The 22,647-nt window shown below is 38.7% G+C and overlaps 1 protein-coding gene across 1 annotated transcript; it reads right to left on the bottom strand.

Moving 5' to 3' along the window:
* Positions 1–434: 434 nt before the first annotated feature.
* On the bottom strand, positions 435–20,938 carry DHX36 (DEAH-box helicase 36). Its single transcript, XM_037407572.1, has 25 exons — positions 20,686–20,938; positions 20,429–20,550; positions 19,418–19,619; positions 18,670–18,708; positions 17,225–17,395; positions 16,186–16,265; positions 15,120–15,194; positions 14,816–14,982; positions 14,150–14,231; positions 13,519–13,659; positions 12,110–12,212; positions 10,460–10,547; positions 9,522–9,577; positions 9,356–9,420; positions 8,726–8,869; positions 7,946–8,063; positions 7,200–7,298; positions 6,288–6,461; positions 5,900–5,986; positions 5,168–5,251; positions 4,965–5,064; positions 4,788–4,878; positions 3,105–3,225; positions 2,377–2,529; positions 435–1,378 (listed from the first exon to the last, which is right to left on the bottom strand). Exons 1-25 carry the CDS (start codon positions 20,902–20,904, stop codon positions 1,193–1,195), a joined length of 2,967 nt encoding a protein of 988 aa, XP_037263469.1. The 5' UTR covers positions 20,905–20,938; the 3' UTR covers positions 435–1,192.
* Positions 20,939–22,647: the final 1,709 nt, after the last annotated feature.

Genomic DNA, 22,647 nt, shown 5'->3' with positions numbered 1-22,647 from the left:
AAGATAAGGCTCATAAATCCTCAAGATCATTTTGCAAAGCACAAGAAACAAAACTGAACTAAACCCCAAGAAGGGAGAGGGGTTACATCTCCAGGTGACCAAAAATGAGATGCAGGAGCTGTGTTCCCCTGGAAATAACTGCAGCTATGGCTGCAAAGTGCAGGTACGAGGCTGCCAAGTGAAGTGCCAGCACTTTTCAGTGCCTAGTTGAACACCAGCCCTCCATTTTAGCTCCCCAGGCAGTGGGGGAACAGAGCCTGGCCCCAAATCCAGCCCCCCACATTGAAAGGCCCCAGCAGTCTGCCACCCCTGCATGAGCCGGATCACAACAGTATATCTCAAGTCACTCTACTCAAAATCCCAAACAACCATTGTTTCTCAGATGCTCTTACACAGGTGGAAGCATTTGAAACATTCACCACTAAGAGCAGATGTAATAACACTTTAAAGAAAAGACTTTTAATGTAATACTGTAACCCGTACATGGACTGTTTTTAAAAAAGAAAACATCAGAATGCAATGAAACCTTAAAGCGTATTCCATCATGACTTTTCTCTAACCGTGCTTCCTGTAATCTGAAGTTATAGTCAGCAGCGATGATGGATGGAGACAGAAAGTGGAGAAAGATTGACTGAATGGGATAAAAGGCAGAAGAAGGGAATATTTCTGAAGATTGTTTCTTCCCACAGTACAAATTTAATAAGTGTTTTTGAGTTTAGTTTAATTAAGCTATAATTAGCTTCTGTGGAAGTGTTGGTGAGAAGACTGCTGCACAGCTGGAATAACACATTAAATATAATTACTCACCACCCCCAATAAAAAAAAAAAAAAGTCTTCTGAGATGTTTCTACCAGTAGGAAGAACAGTTTTAAGTATTGAGCAGTATTTTAGCAGTTTTTTTTAATGTCTGTTACCTGATGGGTTTAAAAAAAAAAAATAATGCTACAGCAGGTCAAGAACCATACATACATCAACTAACATTGCTAGCATTGCATTTCTCTTACTTAAAAGGCTACACTGAACACAGAATACCATGCATATACAGATATTACGAACTATTTTGAAGTAACTGCTCTTCAGCATGAGGGAAATACCAGCTTACCCTAAAAAAAGTTTTTCCTCTAGCTAAATAAATGCTATAAAAAACAAGACAGGTGAATACATTGGCTTTATCAATACAGATGAAAGTGTGTCAACTATAGCATTCACTCTGGAATCGTGGAGCATAGTTTCTGGCACTTTCATTCTCCTGTGTTGTGATTAAGTCTATAATAGCTGTCAGAACTGCCGTATCCCTGGATTTAATATCATTCCAGTCCACAGGATGAGGGTTTTCTATTTTTTCTTGTAGAAGATCATCGAGCTCTTGTCTTAAATTCTGGAAAGAGTTTGTTGGAATGAAGAGGGGGGGAGGGAAAAAGAAAAGTGGCAATTAGGGCTACACACATTAGTACAGTAAGTTAAAATCCCTTGGGCTCCTCTGTTCTCTGTTTACATCTGCTGTTCTCTGATCAATGCATTTTAATATTGCTACTTTCCAAATCAAAAGCTGTTTCTCAACTGTTTTAGCAGTTTTACCTTTTATGACAGATGACCATCTCTGGATGTGATGGCCTTTAACAGCCTATACATCCCCTAGCTGACTATCTCAGGATTAAAAATATCTGAGTTTAAAAAAAACGAGTCAGCTGCAATTTCTAAGGTCTAATATTAAACAGAGCTCTATTCAGCTCCTCTTTCCACTGGAACTTGTTACTGTTAGCTGAAGAGCCCCATCCTCACGTTTCCATATCTACATAGACATTTCATGGGCTGATAAAAGTAATCTTACAGCCTGTGCTACAAAAAACGACAGCTCTCCAAATTTCTCACTGTAGCACATGTTTGTAAATCCTTCCAGTTCACCCTGTAACTCTTCTTCTCTAAAGCTTCTACAGTTTTTCAATACCCCATGAAATTTTCGGTAGAGGCTGCACTGGCTGAACATCACCACCGCCACACTCCTGAAGCCTCAACAGGCATACAGCCTCATTCTCATTGGCCAAGCTATTACACTGGAAACAAACAAAAAAATTAATGTGAATGCCTTTAAGGCCAAACATAAGGGAGTACATTGCTGTTTACTTCTGCCCAGTTTACTTTTCAGAATGTTATTTTTACTGCTGCATTTTATCTTGCATTCATCTACACACCTTCAGTAGATCTCTTTTGTTTACTTTGTGTACTTGAACTGCTTACTGGGAATACACTGAAAACATTATCATCACTCTTTCGTAATAAATCAGTAGCTACGCTGTAATATCAAATATAGAAATCTCCAAGAAGAATCAGTGTTATACTAAATCTTCCACAGACATTATTATTAAACATACTCACCTTAACTAAGTGCGCTATTCTTGCTGGAGACTGGAAAACAATCCACTCATCCACAGCAATGGTATCCTGATCTTTATCCTTCTGAATGGATATATCTCCTCCAAAGAACAAGAGACAATATGGAGAGACCTCTGTACAGTCATACAAATAAATCTGAAAGAACATAAGAAAAAATTGTCCAGTCACCCTTCAAAATATCTTAAGCAACAACAGTAACACTTAACGAAACTCAGAATTCCAGAATCATTCACAAATTAGCAAGATATATTGGAAAAATATCTGAAGCAACTCAGTTGGATAAAAGTTAACTGAAATCAGATTGAACAGGAGCAAAAATGGTCCCAAATATAGTCCTTCACACTAAGTGGTGAAATTAAAGCAACTATGCTGTAAGAATCAAGGGGGGGGTGGGGGTGGAGAAGGAAGTCAAGAAATGTTACACTGATTTGAAATCAAGGAAAAGACTTAACACCTGTTATTGCCAGAACTTTAAAAAAAAAACCCAAAACCAAACAACCCCTCCAAAAAAACCAGAAAACCACAGTAGGTAGTTACTTGTGGAACAATACCACCAGTATCACAAAGAACATCATCTGATGGCATGCAAAAGGAATGACCCAAGACAGGAAGGCCTCAAAACAAAGGCATGTTCACATCCCCTTTGAACCTTGATCCAACCTTATTAAAGAGCTAGAAAAATAAATTATAAATGTAAACCCTTCACATACACTGCTAGTTCTCATCTTCAAATGGTACACAAGCCAGTTATAATGGAACTCCGTTTCTTCCACATTAACTGATTTCGGATGAATATTCACTGTTCCATCCGTCTTGGTGCAAACTTTCACCCTTAAAAAAAAGAAAATTATTTTAGGATTGAAATAAGATCTTGAAAGTTTAGCACAATTGAATCCCAAGTTAAAAAAACCCTCCAATTCTCTACTAGAATACTAAAGTCTGAAAGTACAAGGATGTTTGAAGAAACTTTAACTCCCTTCCCAAAAAATTAAAACTGAATCTTCAGTATGAATTTTTAGACATCCCTCTGCATTTAAAAAGTTTGATTTCTTTGTCAAATTTATCCCCTTAAAAAACCCTCTCATTCTCTCAAGTAGAAAAAACAATTAGTATTCTTTCTCCAAATGAAGGACTCCATGAATTACTGAATTTGGTTACATAAACCAAGTTTGAAGCAGCTTTCTGGAAAAACCACATATGAGCCTGCATATCCAAATTCTTTGCTTGGCATGGAACAAGGGATCAGTTACACTACTGTCGACCGACCAGCCTAGAGTGGTGTACCTCTGTTTGTACCGTGCGCCTTTGATCTGACTCAAGGGGTAACTGTCACCTGCTTTGGTTATACTTACTACCTGAAATCACATTTCCTTTCTAACATAATAATGCCATCAGACAATAAAAAGCAGAAACCAACCACAATACATATGAAGCACTACTGTTCTCCGTCTTCCCATATTTCCAGAGATGTAATTCTTTTGAGTGCGTACCACTGAGCTCTCTACTCCCTCCCTGAGTGCAGAAGTATTTTGTAAAACATAGAATTCTGTGTTTGAAACTGAAACAGCGCTGTTAAGTGTAACAATTCCTCTTGCTTATAGGATCACAGAGCCTTCCTGGGCAGCTGGCTTACACCTAGCCCCACCGTGCAGCAGAGAGAGACACACATTAATTTCCATCAGGTTTGCAAAATTACTGCATCCACTAGGTGACTCGAACACACCGGACTTTGTTTAAAAGGGAATACCAACTGCCTAGCGGTGTCAGCTACAGACGGGTCTAAATTATGCAATCTGAAGTATAATATTGACTACCTGTTCTTACTCCTTTCATAGAAATAATCACTCGGGTTTGTTTGGGGGTTTCTTTGTAATTACAGGCATAACGATTGCTCTTGTCTTGCTGTTTCAACATTACACACCCAGAAATCTGATCCAAATGTTCAACCCTTCATTCTGCCTTAATATCATGTCCATGAAGAAGGATATCTATATTCTGATGAATGTACTGTTACTGGAGTAACAATTAATAAAACAGCCTGATAATACAAAAAGTATTAAATCAACAGCAGAATTTCTGGGCTCTATCTTGGCAAATAAGAAGAAAGGATAGCGTAGGACTCCTTTGGCAACAGCATTATTGACACGTCGTAACATTAGCCATGGGATGATAAAGGTCACGCAAATTTTTTCACAGACTAGCGGGTATCCAAATGTTAAACAAAGATCAACAATCCCATGCTCTCATCTACCCTTCTCTAACGAAGTAACCCACAACCATGACTTGAGCTGTAAAGAGATTCATTCATACATTCAAGCCACTGCCTCACCTTGCTAAACTACCTAATGTAGAAAACACCTCAAATACAAACCAGCATCGAACCAAATCCTTACATTTTTCTCTTTTTGCTGAAGCTTGGCCGGATCTTTGCAACTTTTGGATATAAGCCAGCACAGATGACTGCTTTGAGCAACTTCTCATTATCTGTAGAAGACAGCAAAGTGAATAACGCAGTTCTGCAAACTAAGATCTCAGCCATCAGAAATTTTCCATCTCCTTCCACTGTTTACCTGAGTTGGTATTAGATTTGGGATCCTTGGGGTCTCTGCTACTCACAAATCCAGCTGCAAGGAGATGCTCAGCAAACTGTCCTTTCATGTTATGCAGCATCTAGGAAGCCACAAAAATTATCCCAGATTGATGCTGTGCCAAAAGGCTCCTCCCCTCTTCCCCACAGACATGATCCTCTTTTTTTAAACTGTCAGGACGTTACCTGCAGTGTATTTGAAGACAAGAAGTACTCCCAGCAATAGTCTTTCTCAGTTCTGAAACCACGACGCCGAGTCTCTTCCCAGCCCTAAAAATGAAAGCCATAGTTCAAAGGTGTTTCATAAGTAAACATATACTAACAAATTAAGGACACCAAAAACTGGTGGTTGGCAAACAATACAGTTATATTTTTCTCTACAAGAGAGAAAGTAAATCCTTTGATCTCTTTGTTTATGTACATGCTGCACAGAGCGGAGACCCATACCTTTACTTCGAATCAAAAACTTCCTTTTTCCATGGCAAGGAGGTAAAATCTAGCTAAGTTTGCCAGAACTTCATCTGCTGTTATTAACAGTCCTGGGTAGAAACTGCATTCCAGGCCATTTCTTTCCTCTTCCTCTTGCCCCAACTCTACACAGCTACATCCCCTGCACTTTTAAAGTCAGCTTCAGTTGTTTGTAGAGGCCAGAAGGACAAGATTTTATGACTTCAGCAAGGTAACTATAACATTAAGTTTTCTTTGTCTTTCCCAGGCTTATCCACAAGAAATCAGGTTACTGAACCTGAAGACAAGATGCCTCAACACTAGAAGGCTGAAAATTAATTTAGTTTTATGTTTCTGTAGGAGTCAAGAAAGAAACACTACAGAGCACAAAGTAATCAGGTTTATTCCTTTGAACAAACCACATTACTCAAATTAAAACTCTAGAAGAAAACAACATTAAAACATGCCTACCGTGAAAGCATTCACCACAGTTAGATGATCACTTTTAGTGTTCTTTGACAGTTCCTTTCTTCTTGCATCTGCTACTTTCTCTTTGCCCTAAGAAAAAGTAGAACCTATAAAATATTCATGACTGACACAACAGTTCTTTTTTGCAAATTAAAGTACATATATAAAGCAATACTTTGTATGCAACATACATGAAAATTAAAACTCTTTCCAACATTCCATAGGCAAAGACAATACTTCATAGTATGTGAAGGCACTCTTTTACTAATAAAAATGTAATTAACATGAAAGTAAGATTAAAGTGCTTTTGAACTACAACATCTCCGTAAGTCCCAATACCCTTCTGAGATTCTTAAAATCTTAGGTGTAATTCTCCTCTCAGAAACTTTACCAAAGGAATGACAAAAGGGTCTTTGAAGCTGAGGCTAGCTGCAATTGTAAGCACTGGATCCAAACAGCAGAATAAAGCTCCAAAGAGGATCATTTTTCCAATATGTGGTTCAACTGGTAATCGCGCTAAATGGACACCTAGTGGAGTCAGTTCTTCCTGTCTGTCCAAAGCATTCTGTCAGAAGAAAAAAAGAAAAAAAAAAAAAAGATTAAACACCGTATTTGAAATGGGGAGGATTTCCTTGAAATAGCCACTAGTATATCTAGAGAACAAAGGAAAGCCTAATAGCTGGAGGACACAGCTAGCTGTGGTAAGGTAAGCTAGGAAAGTGATTAAGCAAATTATGGAGATATTGAAATGTTCAGAATTGCTATCAGTCTAAACACTGCCCTTCACCTAAATCCAATGTTTTAATTTATTGCTACAACATTATTTGTACAAATAATATCTGAGCAGGAAGTTGGTAGTACGTATGTGTCATTAACTTCTCCTTCCCCAGCATCCAAAGGGGCAATGACATACAAGACCCTTCTCCATATACCTTATCGCCTACAGAAAAGTATCTCAAACACTTCACTAGTCTGACTGGGATAGGAAGGCTTGGTGGATGCATGCAGCTGTCAGCAGGGTGGTACAGAAGTAGTGAGTTAAATAAGTATCTGTAGGGACTTTAAATGCAAAGTGCATGCATCCGTTTTGAGTAATTTACAAAGTTCCTCAGGAACCCTATGTGGCCCATAAGCATAATGTGAAATGTCCTCTGTTCAGTCAAGAAATATAAAGGGTCTACACATTACAGTAAGGGGTTGCAAACATCCAGACCTGTAGAATCAGAACTGCCTGATAACAAACAATGCAGTAACATGGTTCTAAACAGATATTTCCTTGCATGTGCATTAAGTGATACTTTACCAGCTCCATTAGATGATTTATGGCCAACATTACAGCATCGTGAGATGGTGGATCCATTAGCTTGCTCAGAAAATAAGCAATTCCACCAAGCTTTAGAATCTGAAAAAAACCCAATAAAACACCAAAAACCTACAGCAACTGGAGAAAGACGGTTACCTAAAATTAGTAAGCAATGGCCACACTAATTAAAAAAGCGTGAATAATTCACAGCTTGAGTTACAATTTCACTAATTCAGAACTAAGGACAAAACTAAAAATGTATTATTGATAAAATTTAAAACATAAGGATCTACTCTTCATTCAGCATATATACACACATGGTATTCCTTATGCATACGTAAGGAATTCAATACAAACTGCCAAAAAGGAAAACTCGCATCAGTTCTAAACTACTTTTTAGTAAAATTAAGACTTCATATCCCCCAACTTAATGGCATTTTCACTGAAGCTTCTCTGATTGAATTATATTTGAAGGGAGAGGGAGCGGACGCACAGTCCAGATTTTTGTTAGTACACTTAAGCTTTTATTCATACTAGACAATCCTGTTTGTCATGGGTTTGATGCATTAAGATACAAGCATGCATTTTGCAAAAGTTAACTGCAATTACTAGCTAAATAGATTGTACTTCTGCTGTAACAGAATTTTGACTTTAAGACAACCCTGGGCTCACAGCTGCATTAACTTAATCTCTCAACCTCTGACTCTAATGGAAAGTAATAAACATGTTTGAAGATTCATGTTTACCTTGATTTGTAAACAGAGTTCTTCCAAAGGTGTCCTCAAGATCTCTGGCAACTGATAATCATCTAGAAGGCTAGCTCGTAGTCCATTGTATAGATGGTAACAGTGGCCTGGCTGAACTCTGGAATTATTTAAATAAACAGGTTTGGGGTTTGTTTTTTTCCTATGACACTGCCACATTATGATTATGTTTGTTTATAAACAGCTTTCCAAAACACCTCAAGGAATTAGAACTAAAGCGTATTCAATTGTAAAAGCCATTCCAGCATTCTGAAACATAGGCCTATCAACAGTAAAAAGGCACGCAGAACACAGAAGCCTCCCATCAACCACTCAAAACCAGCAATGAAGGGACCAGAGAAGAACTGTAAGCTTGAACAAGAGAGAAAAATACTCCACAAGGTATTTTGAGAGAGATTTTTTTTTTTAAAAAAAAAAAAGGTATATAGCTAAGTGGTACTAATTGGTAGGCAATTTTCACTCCAACGTATCATAGCCTCAAAAATCAGGTGTGCAGGCAAACATTAGCAACAAAAATGACAGAATAAAAGAAAAAAAAAAAAGCAGGACTTATAAAGGAAACTCACGAGCTAAATACAACACAACTTAAGTCAGTTGCCTAGAAAGACAAAGAAACCATTCTCTCTGTAAGAACAAGAGACAGTTGTGCTAGCATCTGCTACTGAAAGTATGAATAATGAAGTAGTATCTTCAGCATACACATGCTCCAAGACTGATGGGAACTTATCACAAGACTTTTCTAACTGTCCCAGTTATCCTTACCTTCCTGCTCGACCTTTCCTCTGCTTGGCATTAGCTTTACTAACCCACTCTGCTGCCATTGTGCTAATGTTGTTCTGCGTGTCGAAGTGAGTCTCCTTTATTTTCCCACCATCTATAACAAACACGACGTCATCTATTGTAATGCTGTTTAAAAAAAGAGAGAGAGAAAAAAAATGCAACTCTTCATCTTTGCAAGCTGGACCTACGATTTGAAAGGGGTTTAGCCTCTCTTTATCCCCTCCCAAACAGTGAGCCAACAATAAAAACCCGTGTTTGGAATTTCATTAAGTATTATGTTACTAAGCAATTCAAGAAAGAGCCTGATTTATGCTCCTAGGCCTGGCAAAAGTCATCACATGGGGTTATGAAGTCTGCAGATTGGCAGCTCAGATTTACCATGTACAACAAAGCCAAGTCATTATAGTCACATCCACATTTTAGTTGTTTAAAACAATTCAAGGAAAACTGCTTAGTCTATAAACATTTCTAAAGATGAAGTGTTATAAACAAATGCTACAAACACAAAAATGTGTTCTTGGAAAGATTAAACAGGTTTATACTTTAAATTATCACTTTTGTTTCTTTTGTGAAATGTATAGCTTTGTTTGGTTTGTATAGCTAGCTATTTACCTAGTCTCTGCAATGTTGGTAGCAATCACGATTTTCCTTACTCCTGGCGGGGTCTTCTTAAAAACCTGTAATTATCCATGGCCCATTTATATGTTTGCCAAAATCAACATATGCTTAATTAATTGTTTTTGTAGTTGTGAAATATTACGATAAAAGAAAAGCATACCTGAGTCTGGTTAACAGTAGGCATCAATGAATGTAAAGGTATAATAATAAACCTATCTGAAAATTAAAAACCAATAAAAGATACAGTGTGAGCAAAGAAACTTTAATTACAGGAAAATCAACTACGCAGAATAAGAAAATATGCTGCAGGTAAGCCTGTTTCTTATTCTGAATTCACAGATATACGTATCACAATAGCAAATTCTAAAAGTAAAAATGTATAAAGGATTTTTTTTTTTACTATGCTACAATGACCTGACAAAGAAAATATATGAAGTTATGTACAGCAATTTATTTTTCATTTTTAAATTCTCAAGTTATTCAATAATTGCTCAAGTTTAGTAAGTAAACTAACAGTCTTTCATCAAATTGAAACTCTTTATGGAATGTATGCAACACGAACCGTAAGATAACTATATGAATATTCAAGAGCACAGTTAGATAAGTTAGATGAAGATGTTAAGTTATGCAAACAGGACAAATTAAAGTGTATCAGGCATACAGTCTTTTAGTGTCTTATTGAAAAAAGCTTCTAGGAATAAATAGGAGTTAAAACAACTATCAGTAAAGCAGCAGACAAGCTGCTGAAGAACGAAGAAAAGAAGAAATGAACACAAAATGAAGAGAGAGAGTTTAGTTTTGGATGGCAGTTATAGCTACAAGAAAGGATAAAAGGAAAAAGATGCAGGTCTGAGATTGTTGTTCCTACTGTTCACCCCCACACCGAGGAAAAATTAGTTATTATCATTAACAGATTAAAAATACCACAGAAATGCAAGAAATGCTGAACACACTGCAATCATTTTGAGAGAAGAGGAAAAAAAAAAAAAAAAAAGAAAAAAAGAAAGAGAAATCCAGTGCAATACCAGGAATCACATGCAAAAATTAGTTTGCCACTAACACTACTGCTAGAATTCCCATGTAAAATTTTGTTTTTACCTGACTTAAACATGACTTGTGACATCAAGAGATCATGCAGAGTGCTAATGTTGTCCCAGCCTGGAAGAAACACTAGAATTGCACCATCCTATATATAAGTGAGGGAGTGAAGGGAAAAGGGGTTAGAGTTAATTATGCTATGCAAAGAACCAGCTACTTGCACCGTAACACATACATGTTGGATAGGTGATATTTGGAACAACGTTTGTAAGATGGTTTTCTATAAAAGTTAGCTGCATCTATCCATCAAAATGTTACAAATAAAAATAGGATTTTAAAAATTTTCCCCTGCGGTGTTTTAAATACAGCCATGTCAACACTAGAAGAATTTGAGCTGCAAATAAAAGAGAGAAACTAGTGTGTAATTTTCAACACAGGAAGAACAATACACAAAAAGCAACTTATGCTCATTATCCACAGCTTAAATGGTCTATCAAGTGAAATATTAAATTATTTGCTGTTTTTGATAATCAAAATTCTCTTTAAGGAATCAGCCAAGGCATCAGCTCTTCGGCAGATGTTTTTGAACACAGAAACAAATATGTAACTTCAGGTTATGACATCCTACATACATGTTACCTACGGTAACTCACTTCATGTTTGTCACTGCTTCAGGCACAGGATCCTTCTGATAATTGATAATCTGATAATATTAATGCACATTTGGGGAAAACTACTAACACAGTTGTATTAACTACTGATTTTGACAAGCTGAAAGCTGGAAGAGTCTCCTAGTGCTAGACTGTATAAAAATTCAGTCTTCATAGCATCTTAAGTCATAATTAGATTACTCAGGCAGAAAAACCATTAAAGCCAACTGCACAGTGTAGATATGAGGCAGTGAACATCAACACTTAGGTACTGCTCTTGCCCTCTCCCTCCCATCGCTGAAGAATTAAGACTGGAGATTTAGTTGTACACTTGTACACTAAAAAGGTTTTCAGACAGTTTTCTACAGCTATTTCACAAAACATTAACTTTTACTACAGATTACAATGAATACTATCTTTGACAAACATGTACACAGTCACAGAAACTACTAAACGTTAAAATTTCATTTGTAATTATACTACTTTCCATCAAATAACTAAGATGTATAATTAATTTGAAGGCTTATTTAAAAGCTTAGTCAAAAGAAAAAAAAAAAAGCAGCAGAAATCTAAAGCAAAATGGCACCCAAACCTTCACGTATCCACCCCATTTTAGTTACAGGACAATCTCTACTGTCAGTGCAAAAAGTCAGGCTCTTCCTTTTCCCCCCAACCCCACACCCCCCCCCGTTCAGAAGGGACCACAAATGAGCACATCGAATGCACTGGTAAATTCTCCACGTTTCTTATGTACCTAGCCCTTATTAGTATCCACAACCCCTATTCAAGAAAATGCTTAGATGTGTGCTCCCCTTCAAACGTGGGTTCTGTCCCATCATTTCAACAAAATGCTGTAATTAACTACATTCTGAACTCAGGGCTTAAATAGTAAGTAGATATTTAAAGCTGTTAAGATGACTTCTCTGAAGAGCAAAACAATTTTTTTTTCCTTCTTTCTATCTGTACGATAAGCCAAACTATCAGCTCTGACATTCTCAACCGCCACCAATCACAATTCAGTCACATCATTGAAATGTGACGATAGGAGACAGCAGTGTACCTCTTCTTCCAGAACGATGTGTCTGATAAGCGCTGCTATAAGGTCCAGGTCGACCTTGTCATCATCCATCATTTCCAAGGCATCTATAGTGCTTGCCGAATACCTACAGGTGTTGATAGCATACATGTTGGGAACTTAGGAACATATGAAGTCATGCACTCATGTTTCTCTTGCAGGGCTCTGCAATCACGCATCTGTGTAACTCGTTACTGATCACTGTATTTCTTTGCCTGTACTCTTGAGATTTAGTTTAGTGCAATTATTGCCGGTTTAGAACAGTAAATTTAAGAATTACCACATTATGACTGAACTGCGTTTGAAGCATTCACTGGATCTCTCTCCTCCTCGTGGATTAGCTAGGACCTAACAATCAGAGTTCACCCTTCAATCTACTTCTCGTTCACAGTGAGTACTGGAGGCATCTCATCCGTCCTACACTTTGATCTCATGAAAGCTAACACTATGAAAAGAATTGCTAATTGCTTCTAAAGACATGGTGGGAAAGGGAAGGAGGAGTAGAAATGGGATGAGCAGAGCACGGGATAAGCCAGACAGATATAGCACTGAGGACACTTCCCTTAGAAAAGAGAAATTAAATAATGAATATAGGTGGCTTGGTTGTTACCAAGCTGGATACATAGACAGTCCATATATAGACAGTCCCAAAACACAGAGGACAAATAAGACAGGAGAAAACCAGGAAGACTCTGTTCCTGAAATAAATCAGCCAGGCTATACAATTAATCAACGTATCCCGATTACCAAAGTAGTCAAATACTGGTAATCAAAAGAATGTTTCAAGTGGGCAATCTCTACTAGGTGCTCAAAACACAAAATTATTTAGCTTGGGTTTAAACCACTCTAGAGGAGTATTAGGATATTCTGAGGAAAAGGTGGTGACGGGCTTTTTTGTTTTGTTGGGTTTGGAGGGTTTTTTCTTTTGTTTGTATGTTTGGGTTTTTTGTTGTTTTATTATTATTATTATTTAAACCAGCTCATTTTGTATTATGTTAATTATGAGACTAAAATACTGCAAGCTCTCTCTCAAAGAAAAAAAAAAAACAATGAAGGGGAAAATTCATCAGAGGAGAACTACTGACCAAAGCTCACGAAGCCTGATATTATGCTGCAGACTGTAACGGACACCACCAACACCAACAGCAAGCAACTCTACACCTGTAAGTTCTCTTATGGTTTGCACATGCAAAGGAAGCTAATTCTCTGCAATAACTCTGAAGTACTTCAACAGTTGCCAGCCAACTGTACTGGCAATTTCATCGTTACTGTTTTCCACAGTGGCAACTATCACATCATTAATAAAAGCACAGTAATAGAATACAGCATTCATTTATGTCTCTCAGTCAAGAAGCATCTAAAAACTTAATGCAAAAGAGTAACTTGAGGACAACCTGCCCCGCAGCTGCCTTAAGTAGTCTGGCCATCGTTCCCTGTAAATCTCCTCTTTTTCTTCTTTTTCTGGTCTGCTTATGTGTCCTTGCATGAAGCCTTTCTTCCACCGTGGCCGACGGTCTGTATTTTCTGGAGTATACCTTTAAATTTAAATAACAAACATAATTCAGTTTTGGAACTACAGTAATTTAAGGCTAGCTGCATAGTAGTTTTACAACTATGGGCAACATGCCGTGCTTTAGCTATATCATGTAAATAAGATTCTTAAAATTTCTTTTCTGAAAGAAATCTTACTTACGATGACAGGTACCAACTCTAGTAAGCATGAGAACATGTAGAAAAAAAGACTGAACAAACAGGAAGAGTAGCTTGATTTAGCAGTCTGAAAATTCACCACACTGAAAAGACAGACAAGTGGGTTTTTTTCTCCTCAGGCCCCCATCTCCAGGTAGCTATGTATCATTTTTAATTACAGTAAAAGCTACTAAACTTCCCATTAAAATTTTTGCTGTTGAAGAAGCACAGCTAATTTTTCCACTGGTTAACTACACAAAGATAATCTTTCAGAAGACATACTGAGCAAAAAACCCTAAAACATTATCTATAATGGTGTTCAGAAAACACACTTACCTCAACTTCTCAATTACATCTTCAAGAAGATACTCCACCACAGGGAAAGTGAACCCAGGTATGTGAATCATTGGACAATTATCTGTTGAGGAAGGCACAATTCAGTTTTAAAACAGCAGATAAAATACTGTACTGAAATAACGGAGGCAATAAACATTCTTCACTATTTTTGCTATATAGTTGCCAAGTCTAAAGGGGTTTTCTGTTTATTTTTAAATTCTCAAAGAAGGTACAAAATTCAATTCCAAATAACGTTGCTGAATAAAAAAACCCCACAGGCAGCAAACAGTATATTGCTCTCCACCATGTTCATCTGGTGCCAGCTGCTGCACAAAGCTGTTAGACTGAGCAACTGAAGGCTTCAGTCTGGTTGCCCACTCACACCCAGACTTCTAAAGTATGGTAAACATTAGTAATTTATTTTAATATAAAAATACTCTGCAGAGTCCACTTCCATAATACGTCTGAAAAGCAAATACAGAAGCAATATATGCCCAGGATGCGCTAAAACGAAGGGAATAAGCATGTCCAACAGTTGGCAATTATTTGTAAAACTCAAGCCATTACCTCTTTTGATAAAAAGCAAACCTAAAATTTGAGAACTACATTATAACACAGAAGCCTAAATTACTTAAGAGGAACTTTGACAGGAAGCATTTCACCTACCAAAATACTCCGAAAACTTCTCCGCATTTAAAGTAGCACTCATTAGTATTACTTTCAGATCCAAACGAATATTCAAAAGATCTTTAATAATGCTCATTAAAACATCTGACTGAAGATTTCTTTCATGGATTTCATCAAGGACTACATGACTAATGCTGGACAAATGCCTAAAACAGAAGAGGAGGAAGTTAAAACATTTGTTTTTAGCAAAATTAAAAAAACAGAGCTGAGACTGTAAGAAGCAGCTCAGTAGTCAAGTCGTATCATAATTGTATTCAGTTTCTTATTAAATAGGATAACTTACTTATCTGACTGGAGCCACTGTAGGACAATCCCTGTGGTACAGTATAAAATTGAACCTTGTTTCCTTGGTAACCGACTGAAAGAGATACATTAAGAATGCCTCAGTTCTCTTCTGTATTTTATAAAGTACTTTAAAAGCTTAAAATCAAAATGCAGGTAGTCATTATAGACACTATGAATTACGCCTCTAACTTGCTCACTTACAGTTCAATTGGAGGAGCAAGGCACCGGGCCACAGTAGCAGCATTTTTGATGACGGAGAATGAACTACTTGTAATCTGCCAGAAGCCCTGACTTCCCAGATATCTTTTGTCATCATCTGCACATTGATCTGCTGACCCCAAATTCCTGCAGCTATCTAAGCTCAGCGCAGACAACAGCTTAATTTACAGCAGCATAACATGCTTGATTAAACAGTAAAGAAAAATAGGAGATTCTATAAACTCAAAATAGAATGTTGAAGACTAAGCAACTGTCACCTCTCACAGCAGTTTTTCTTCAACAGTAATTGAGATTCCATTATTTGCTAGTAAGAAATTCAGATATTTTTTTTTTTAAATTACAGATGACTCCAAATATAATAGCTTCTGCTCTACAGCACTAGGTCTACAATCTCCTGTCAATGCACCTAACTTTTATTACCTGATCCCAGTGGGATTACTCAACAGGCAAGTGTAGCAAATAGATAGCTTTCCACAGCAATATGGCTTATAACATTCTCTTCTTTAGCATTTCCATTTTTCCTTGAAATTCAAGGATTAGGGACATCAGTTTCATTGCTATCTATAGCTGAACCTTTTAGCTGAACTGGTAAAAGGACTTACTAGACAACGTACAACTTGGTGCTACCCATTGTTACATGCTACATAAAATACAGTGATCACACTCAAACATTTTGCTACATTTCAAAAACCTTATTCCTCACACCAGCTATTTTCAGAGGAATCCCTTTTGGAGAAGATACCAGAATGAAAGCAGTCATCTATGTTAAGAGCTTCAAGTTTTCTTGCTTGAATAGATGCCACTATACACGAATGCGTAAAAACTGCCAAGGGAGCCTCTCTTACCTCTGCAGACGAATTTGGTATCCTGTACTCTTGCCATTACCACATGCTTCTGCCCTTTCAGCAGCAACTCTCTCAGCAACCTTAAAAAAATAAGTAAAATCAAAATAGTGCATTAAATAAAACAAAATTAAAATAAAATCCCACCAGGCAAACTATGATTTAGCTACCTATTAGGAGGAAATATCTAGAACCAAAATGTTATGTAAAGAACAAAAAAACACCCTGAAAACCACTTTTGCTCCTCCACTGAGAACAGCATTTCCTATCAGCAACCCAAGAACAGGTTTGCAACCCAGGATGTATTTTAAAGGAACACAACCATTATTAAGCATTAGCAATACAATCACCCTTTTGACAGGGTGAACTTTTCGTCAGAGCAAGTAATGTTCTGTAATTTTCTGACACTTAACTACCAGGAAGGGTAATTACTGTGCACTTAAAGGCCAAACTCTTTCTTGCTCATTATTACACCTCCAAAGGGCCCGACACAACATTAGTTTTTACCTTTACTCACACCTGCACTGCCCAAATATATTAAAATCACAAACAGAAAGTGATTAAATTCAGGGAAGAATAAGCTTGCCATGCCAGTACTCTGCTAATGACCAAAATTTATGAAGTATCAAATTAGTGTATATTAACAAAGTTGTCATATGCAATAGAATCTAAGGTGACTGAAAATGAACACACTAAAAGCCCCCTTCAATGTCCACTACAGACGGAATGTTTATCTTGAGTTTTAAATTTAGTATGAGTACATGCGATGGCAGAGCAGTTTCTTTGAGAGGTGTACAGCACCTGTCTGGTCATTTGGAATTTTTTCAGATCTTAACTTCAAATAATCTAGCAGACTGTACACCCAGTTCATAAGCTAGCCCATGGATCCTAGGTCCAGTGAGAAATGTATTTTCATGTAATGAGTCTGAGTAAGGCAGCAATTTCTCCTCAGATTTATTGGGGGGGGGGGGGGGGGGGATGGGGGGGGGAGGCGGGGGGGCAAATCACAAGAAGTTACTCAGTTTGTCAAAACGGCACTTACCGAGATAGCGCTGATCCTCCTAGGCTGAGTACAAACAATCCTGCATGTAGACCCTTTCCCTCGCTCTATGTAATCATCCAAGATGAACTGTGTAACTTGGGTTGTCTTTCCACAACCAGTTTCACCACTTATCACAGTTACTCGATTATTGTTTATAAGGTTTACAAGTTCCTGTTTCCAAAAAGAAAGTATTTATTGTACTACTGTTCAAAACAGATTTCAGAAGGATTTGGCAATTCTCTACTACTGCGCAGTGAACTTAGGAGAAACTGTCATAGCAACTAAAGAAACAGATACTCATCTGTTTCTCATAATACTAAAAAAGTTTAGTTTAAACCACACAGGTAATTTCTGCACATTTGCGCTTCACATGTGTTAAGGTTTAAAGCATATCAAATCTGAATACTAGCTTCAAATACTTAAGATCCTGTATGAAAACAACATAAAATCACTAAAACGAAAGCCTGAAACACATTTTTAAACTTTTCTCGCTCCTACTTGCCTTCTATGTCTCTTTGGTGACTGAAAACAAGTATTTTCCCTGTTGGACTCTAAGACTGTACTAACTGAAGATTTTCAGCGTGGTATTTTAACATTTCTTATACCAACAGGAACAGATTTCTTACACTCCCAGCCTCTATCTCTCTATCCAAAGGATTGTAAAGGGGAGTACAACTATTAGAAACACACACCAACAGGAAGGACCACATTATGCCAAATATGTTAAATTTAGAAAGGAAGGTCACTAATCATTCATTGAACCTACAAAAGAAGATATAACTGAATACTCAATTTCTATTTCATACAGGTGACAACAAATGAAGAATTAACATCAATTAATAATAACCCATACTATCACGGATGTTGTACTCTTGACTAGGAAACTAATGGCAGCAAGAGTCAGCAGTACAGCCATTAAGTCTGTGATCAAAAAAGGGTTAGTCAGCATTTTATTAAATTCTAAATTGGGCAAGTGTTCAACAAAAGGCCAAAATTGTATATTATGTAAGAAAAATAAAGCGTGACAATTTATGTAGTGGCCAATTACTCTACAAAAAAATCCAAGTAACTAGGAACATTCCCTAGAAGTTTAACTGACAGAGAAAGAAAAGATCTATACTTTAAGGAAAAAAAAAAAAAAAAGAAAAAAAAAAAAAGGTACTTCAAGGTATCTAGTAGTCAATACCATTTCCATGAATGCTGCTGCCCCTACCGATAGAACTGTACTGTATATAGCCCCACAGCACTTCACCCACTTCATGAAGCAGTGAACCTGAGCTACTTTCTGGAAAGAAGTCAAACCCAGTGTCAGAATTTGGGAGGCTTCAGCACCTTCATAAAAGGCAACAAAGGTTTCCTGTTAGTCCAAGTCACACAATCGTTTTCTCCTATTTTATAACAGAGAAACAGAAACCCATATTCTTTCAAATGAAACACATGTTTACCTGTCTCATCCCATATGAAGGGAGCTTCTCTCGGAATCTCTGAAAGAAAACAGCAGTACATATCTTTAAACACCTTTTCAACACTGAACTAATACAACAGATTTCATCTACAATCTAGGCTAAGCTGTGAAATAACATGACAAACTGTTCAGCTAAAACTTATATAAGCATAGGCCCACTAAAAGTAACTTTCATTCTATGCATGTTTTCGGTTTCATTAAAATCATTTAAAACCAACTGGTCAGTACATGAAGAGGTATGTATATACAGTTGCAAGACTAGGGCCTTGTATCGAAGGGAGCACTGTCTGTTCATGGTAAGACTGCTTTATTTGACAACCTTATATATGGCTATTAGAACAACATAAACTATGTTTTTAAGAGGCAATTCCTTGAGAGCTCATTTTTGTGCTTTCAGATTTAGACATAAATGTGGCGATACAATCTATTAAAAAAAAAAACCAAACCCAAAACCTCCATCCAACTAAACAATGCGAAACTTCAGACTTTAGATGCTATGCAATCAAAAACTGCAACTGAAAGTCTGTTTTTAAATTGCTGTCCTATTGATAGGCATGCATTTTATAAATGCTGAAGGCAATTTTTAGCAAAAGTAACATCATTACAACTTCCTAGTAAATAAACTGCAAGAATTTATGTTTTCAGGTTAATTTTTAAAAAAAAAAAAGAAAACAAAAACACAAACCCAAAACCCAGTTAAAAGGTTTCTACTTAACATGGAAAAGTACCTGCATTTCAATGTATCTAGGATCAGATTTCTTCTTTCTTAAGTCTTCTTTAAGCTGCTCATCTAAATCAGTATCTTGTCCACTTTTTTCAAAAAGATATTCCACATCCCGATCAAGAAACGTTTTTTCCAAAGCTGGTCTCTGTCTTACAGGAGCTTTTTCAGCATCTGGTTTCACTTTTGCAGGCTGTTCTGGAGTAGGTCTGAAATAAGTGCAGAGAAGAGACACTTCAAAGATTACCCAGGATGTGCTGGGCCACTGCGAAGAGTCCATTCAAGGCAAACCACAAATCCGTTTTTGAGACATTACATCCACAAGTTACTTGACCATCAGGCCATAAGAATATAATGTATATCATTAAAACAATGATAAAAGTAAAGTCTGAAAATCACCAGCCGTCAAAAATACTACATCAGTATCCAGAATTGTAATGTGTTCTTTTATATGAAATGAAGCTAACAAAGCAACAAAACATCTCCAGAGAATTACTGCTTAACCTGCTGTCAGAACCACTGCCCTGTAACTGGATCATTCAGCCAAAAAGGCCCAAACACCTCGTTTTAGTGGACTGTGAGTAACACACGTTATTATTTAAAATCCTTTACGTGCAAAAAACAGACCCTGGTTCAGAGAGACCGAGAAAACATTCTGAGACTTCACAGTAACTGAAAAATGAAGTTGAATGCCTGCTCTGGAAGAGCAATTCCAGAGGGCAGGGGAACTTAAAAATTCCATACATCTACTCTAGTAGGCCTGGAAATCAATTACAGGATTTTATGATTTAAAGTAAAAATGTAACACCCCCAACTCAGCAATGATCTGGAAGAGTTTTATGGCCATGGTTACAGCTGACTCTTTCAGCATGACAATATGCGCGGAAAGAACCCAGAACCCTCGCTAATGTAATTCACTGACTAAATGCAAATAACTTCTGATACATCTTCTTGCAAGTTTGTGGGAAATCTGTTTGTTGCGAAGTAAATAAAACCATTAGTACTGGTTTCTCTTTACCCTTCTTCGTCCCCAGACCACCACGACATGGCCTCTTGCTCCTTCTCATTTCTCGTTTGGACAGTGCTCAACAGCTGCACGATCTGCTCCTCCCGGCGCTCATCCATGCGCACCACAGCTCTCTGGTGAAGAGGGGAACACAACTGTCACCGGCCAGATGTTACACATCAACCACCAGCGACTCGGCAAGCTCTTCCCCAGGCGTAATGTCACCGCGCAGACACCGGCCTCCCCGCGCCGCCGCCGCCGCCCCCCACCTGCTGCCGGTCCGTCTCCTTGCTCTTCTGGCCCTGCTTCCGCGCGTACCACAGCCCGATCTCGCGGCCCTTGAGGTGGCTGGGATGGCGGCCCCTGCCGCCGCCGCGGCCCCCGTGGCCCCCCGCGGAGGAGGAGGAGGAGGAAGGGGCCGAGGCAGACCCGCCATCGCCGCCGCGGCCCCGGCCCCGGCCCCAGTCCCGGCGGTGCTCGTAGCTCATGGCCGCCCGGCAGCCGGCTCGCCCCACGGCCGCCCCCCGCCCCATCCGCCGCCTCACTTCCGCCTGCCCCGCACCGCCCCGCCCCGCCCCGCCCCCGGTTCGAGCCCCGCGTCCTGCGGGTGCCGAACGTGCTGCGCACCGCCTACCGGGACGGCAGCGCAGCGCACCCGGGGGCGATGCGCAGTCGCGATTAAATATATTCACAGCAATATGCCCCTGCAGCTCACCTTGCACGCCTGCCTCCTCTCGTGTCAACGTACAGACCCTGAAGCTTTGAGGTCCCTTTCTGAGGCCTCCGAGAGGATTTTAAGGACGCGTTCCGTGTCGGTCCCCATCATTACATGTGGCGTTGCCACCCTTTCTCTGTACCGGGTCGGTATTCCTGTTGTTTCTTTTTAAAATAAAACAGACGTATTTCAGTAGCTACCAGTTCTGGGTCTGCCGGCTGATTGCTGCTTTATGTGGCATACCTTGTCCACGTTCTCCAGGCTTAAATTAAACTTTTTAAATCAGATGAAATTACTCAGCTTTATTACTCTTTCAACAGTTAATTAATGTTCTTTTTGTTTCCTTGAGTACCGCTGTGAAGCTATAAATGCTTCTTCAATCTCATCTTTTTACGTGTTGTTTCACCATTTCTCCTTTGTTGGTATAATTTACATTTGTTTAAAAATTACTAGCATTCACATCTCTGCAATACAATGTTACACACTGATTTGCAAACTTGGTCCAGGTAAAGGACTCCCTTTCAAAGGAAACCATTTTCTCTTTTTTTTTTTTTTTTTTTTTCCCTCTGCCTACAGTTTACCTACAGATAGTCCAGCAACTCCCAGCAGTTGGCTATGAAAAGAAAGAAGAACTAAGTGATTGAGTTAAAGATCTGTTTGGTTTTTTTTTTCCTTTCCCCTCACAAAATGCTTTAAGCACCCAAGTAGCCAGCTGACTGGCTGCTAGGTTTATTCTTTTCCATGCTTAAATGCTTATCTCTATGGCCTTAAAACACGAAACCAAAGTCACAATGCTTTGTCGCAGCATACATCTGTAGCCTTTTACTCAAAGACACCTCCGGTGACGGAGGTGACAAGGCAGCCACCGGAACCCTTCTCAGGGACCATGGCAGTAGGTGGCAGATGGCTGAAGAGGGACTGTTCCTCCAAGGATGAAATGGCACTGCGCTGGGGATGAGACCCCCGGTGACCTGTACAGATCTACCAATTCCCCAGCGCGCATCTGTACATCTACAAAACGGCACGGCACCATGCCACGGCCCTGCACAGGAGGGCCAGTGCAAGAAACATCATGTGGGTCTTTTTTTAGCTATACCCAGTTTCAGGTACAAGGAAATCTCAAGAAAAGCTCAGATTTTCACTTTAATAGAGACAAGTAAGGGGTAGAGAGCAAGATCTGTGAACCATCAGCACCAGGAGTAGCTGCACTCAGGGTGAGGTTACCTGGAGACAAGAGGGAAAAGGAGGGGCCAGGGGCGAGTACAAGAGCTAGAAGATACTGAGGAAGATCATCTGAAAGGCAGATTACAGGAAGGAGCATGGGGAAGAAATGAGAAATCTAGGAGGAAATATACTCCTCCTCTTCTCACTCTGCATCTGGGGCTTAACACAGCCCAGGGAAGCACACTCCATGACTTCCCCGCGTTCGTCACTACACAGACCAACACAAATTTCACGGCATTCTTCGAAAGTCTCACAGTGACAACCGATTGTGGAGTAAAAAAGAGCCAAAGAA

The sequence above is a fragment of the Falco rusticolus genome, chromosome 13, assembly GCF_015220075.1.
Source record: "Falco rusticolus isolate bFalRus1 chromosome 13, bFalRus1.pri, whole genome shotgun sequence".
In the NCBI taxonomy this organism is placed as follows: Eukaryota; Metazoa; Chordata; class Aves; order Falconiformes; family Falconidae; genus Falco; species Falco rusticolus.
This window is presented reverse-complemented; position numbering and strand designations above follow the sequence as displayed.

What these genes read in the sequence shown, in the direction of transcription:
- DHX36 (XM_037407572.1), bottom strand. Translation starts at nt 20,904, where the DNA reads ATGAGCTACGAGCACCGCCGGGACTGGGGCCGGGGCCGGGGCCGCGGC. An exon ending in AGGAAAGGTCGAGCAGGAAG is followed by an intron (nt 8,064 to 8,725) that starts GTAAGGATAACT and finishes AAATAATTCCAG; the next exon opens with AGTTCAGCCAGGCCACTGTT. An exon ending in TTCAGCAAAAAGAGAAAAAT is followed by an intron (nt 3,226 to 4,787) that starts GTAAGGATTTGG and finishes CTTTTTTTTAAG; the next exon opens with GGTGAAAGTTTGCACCAAGA.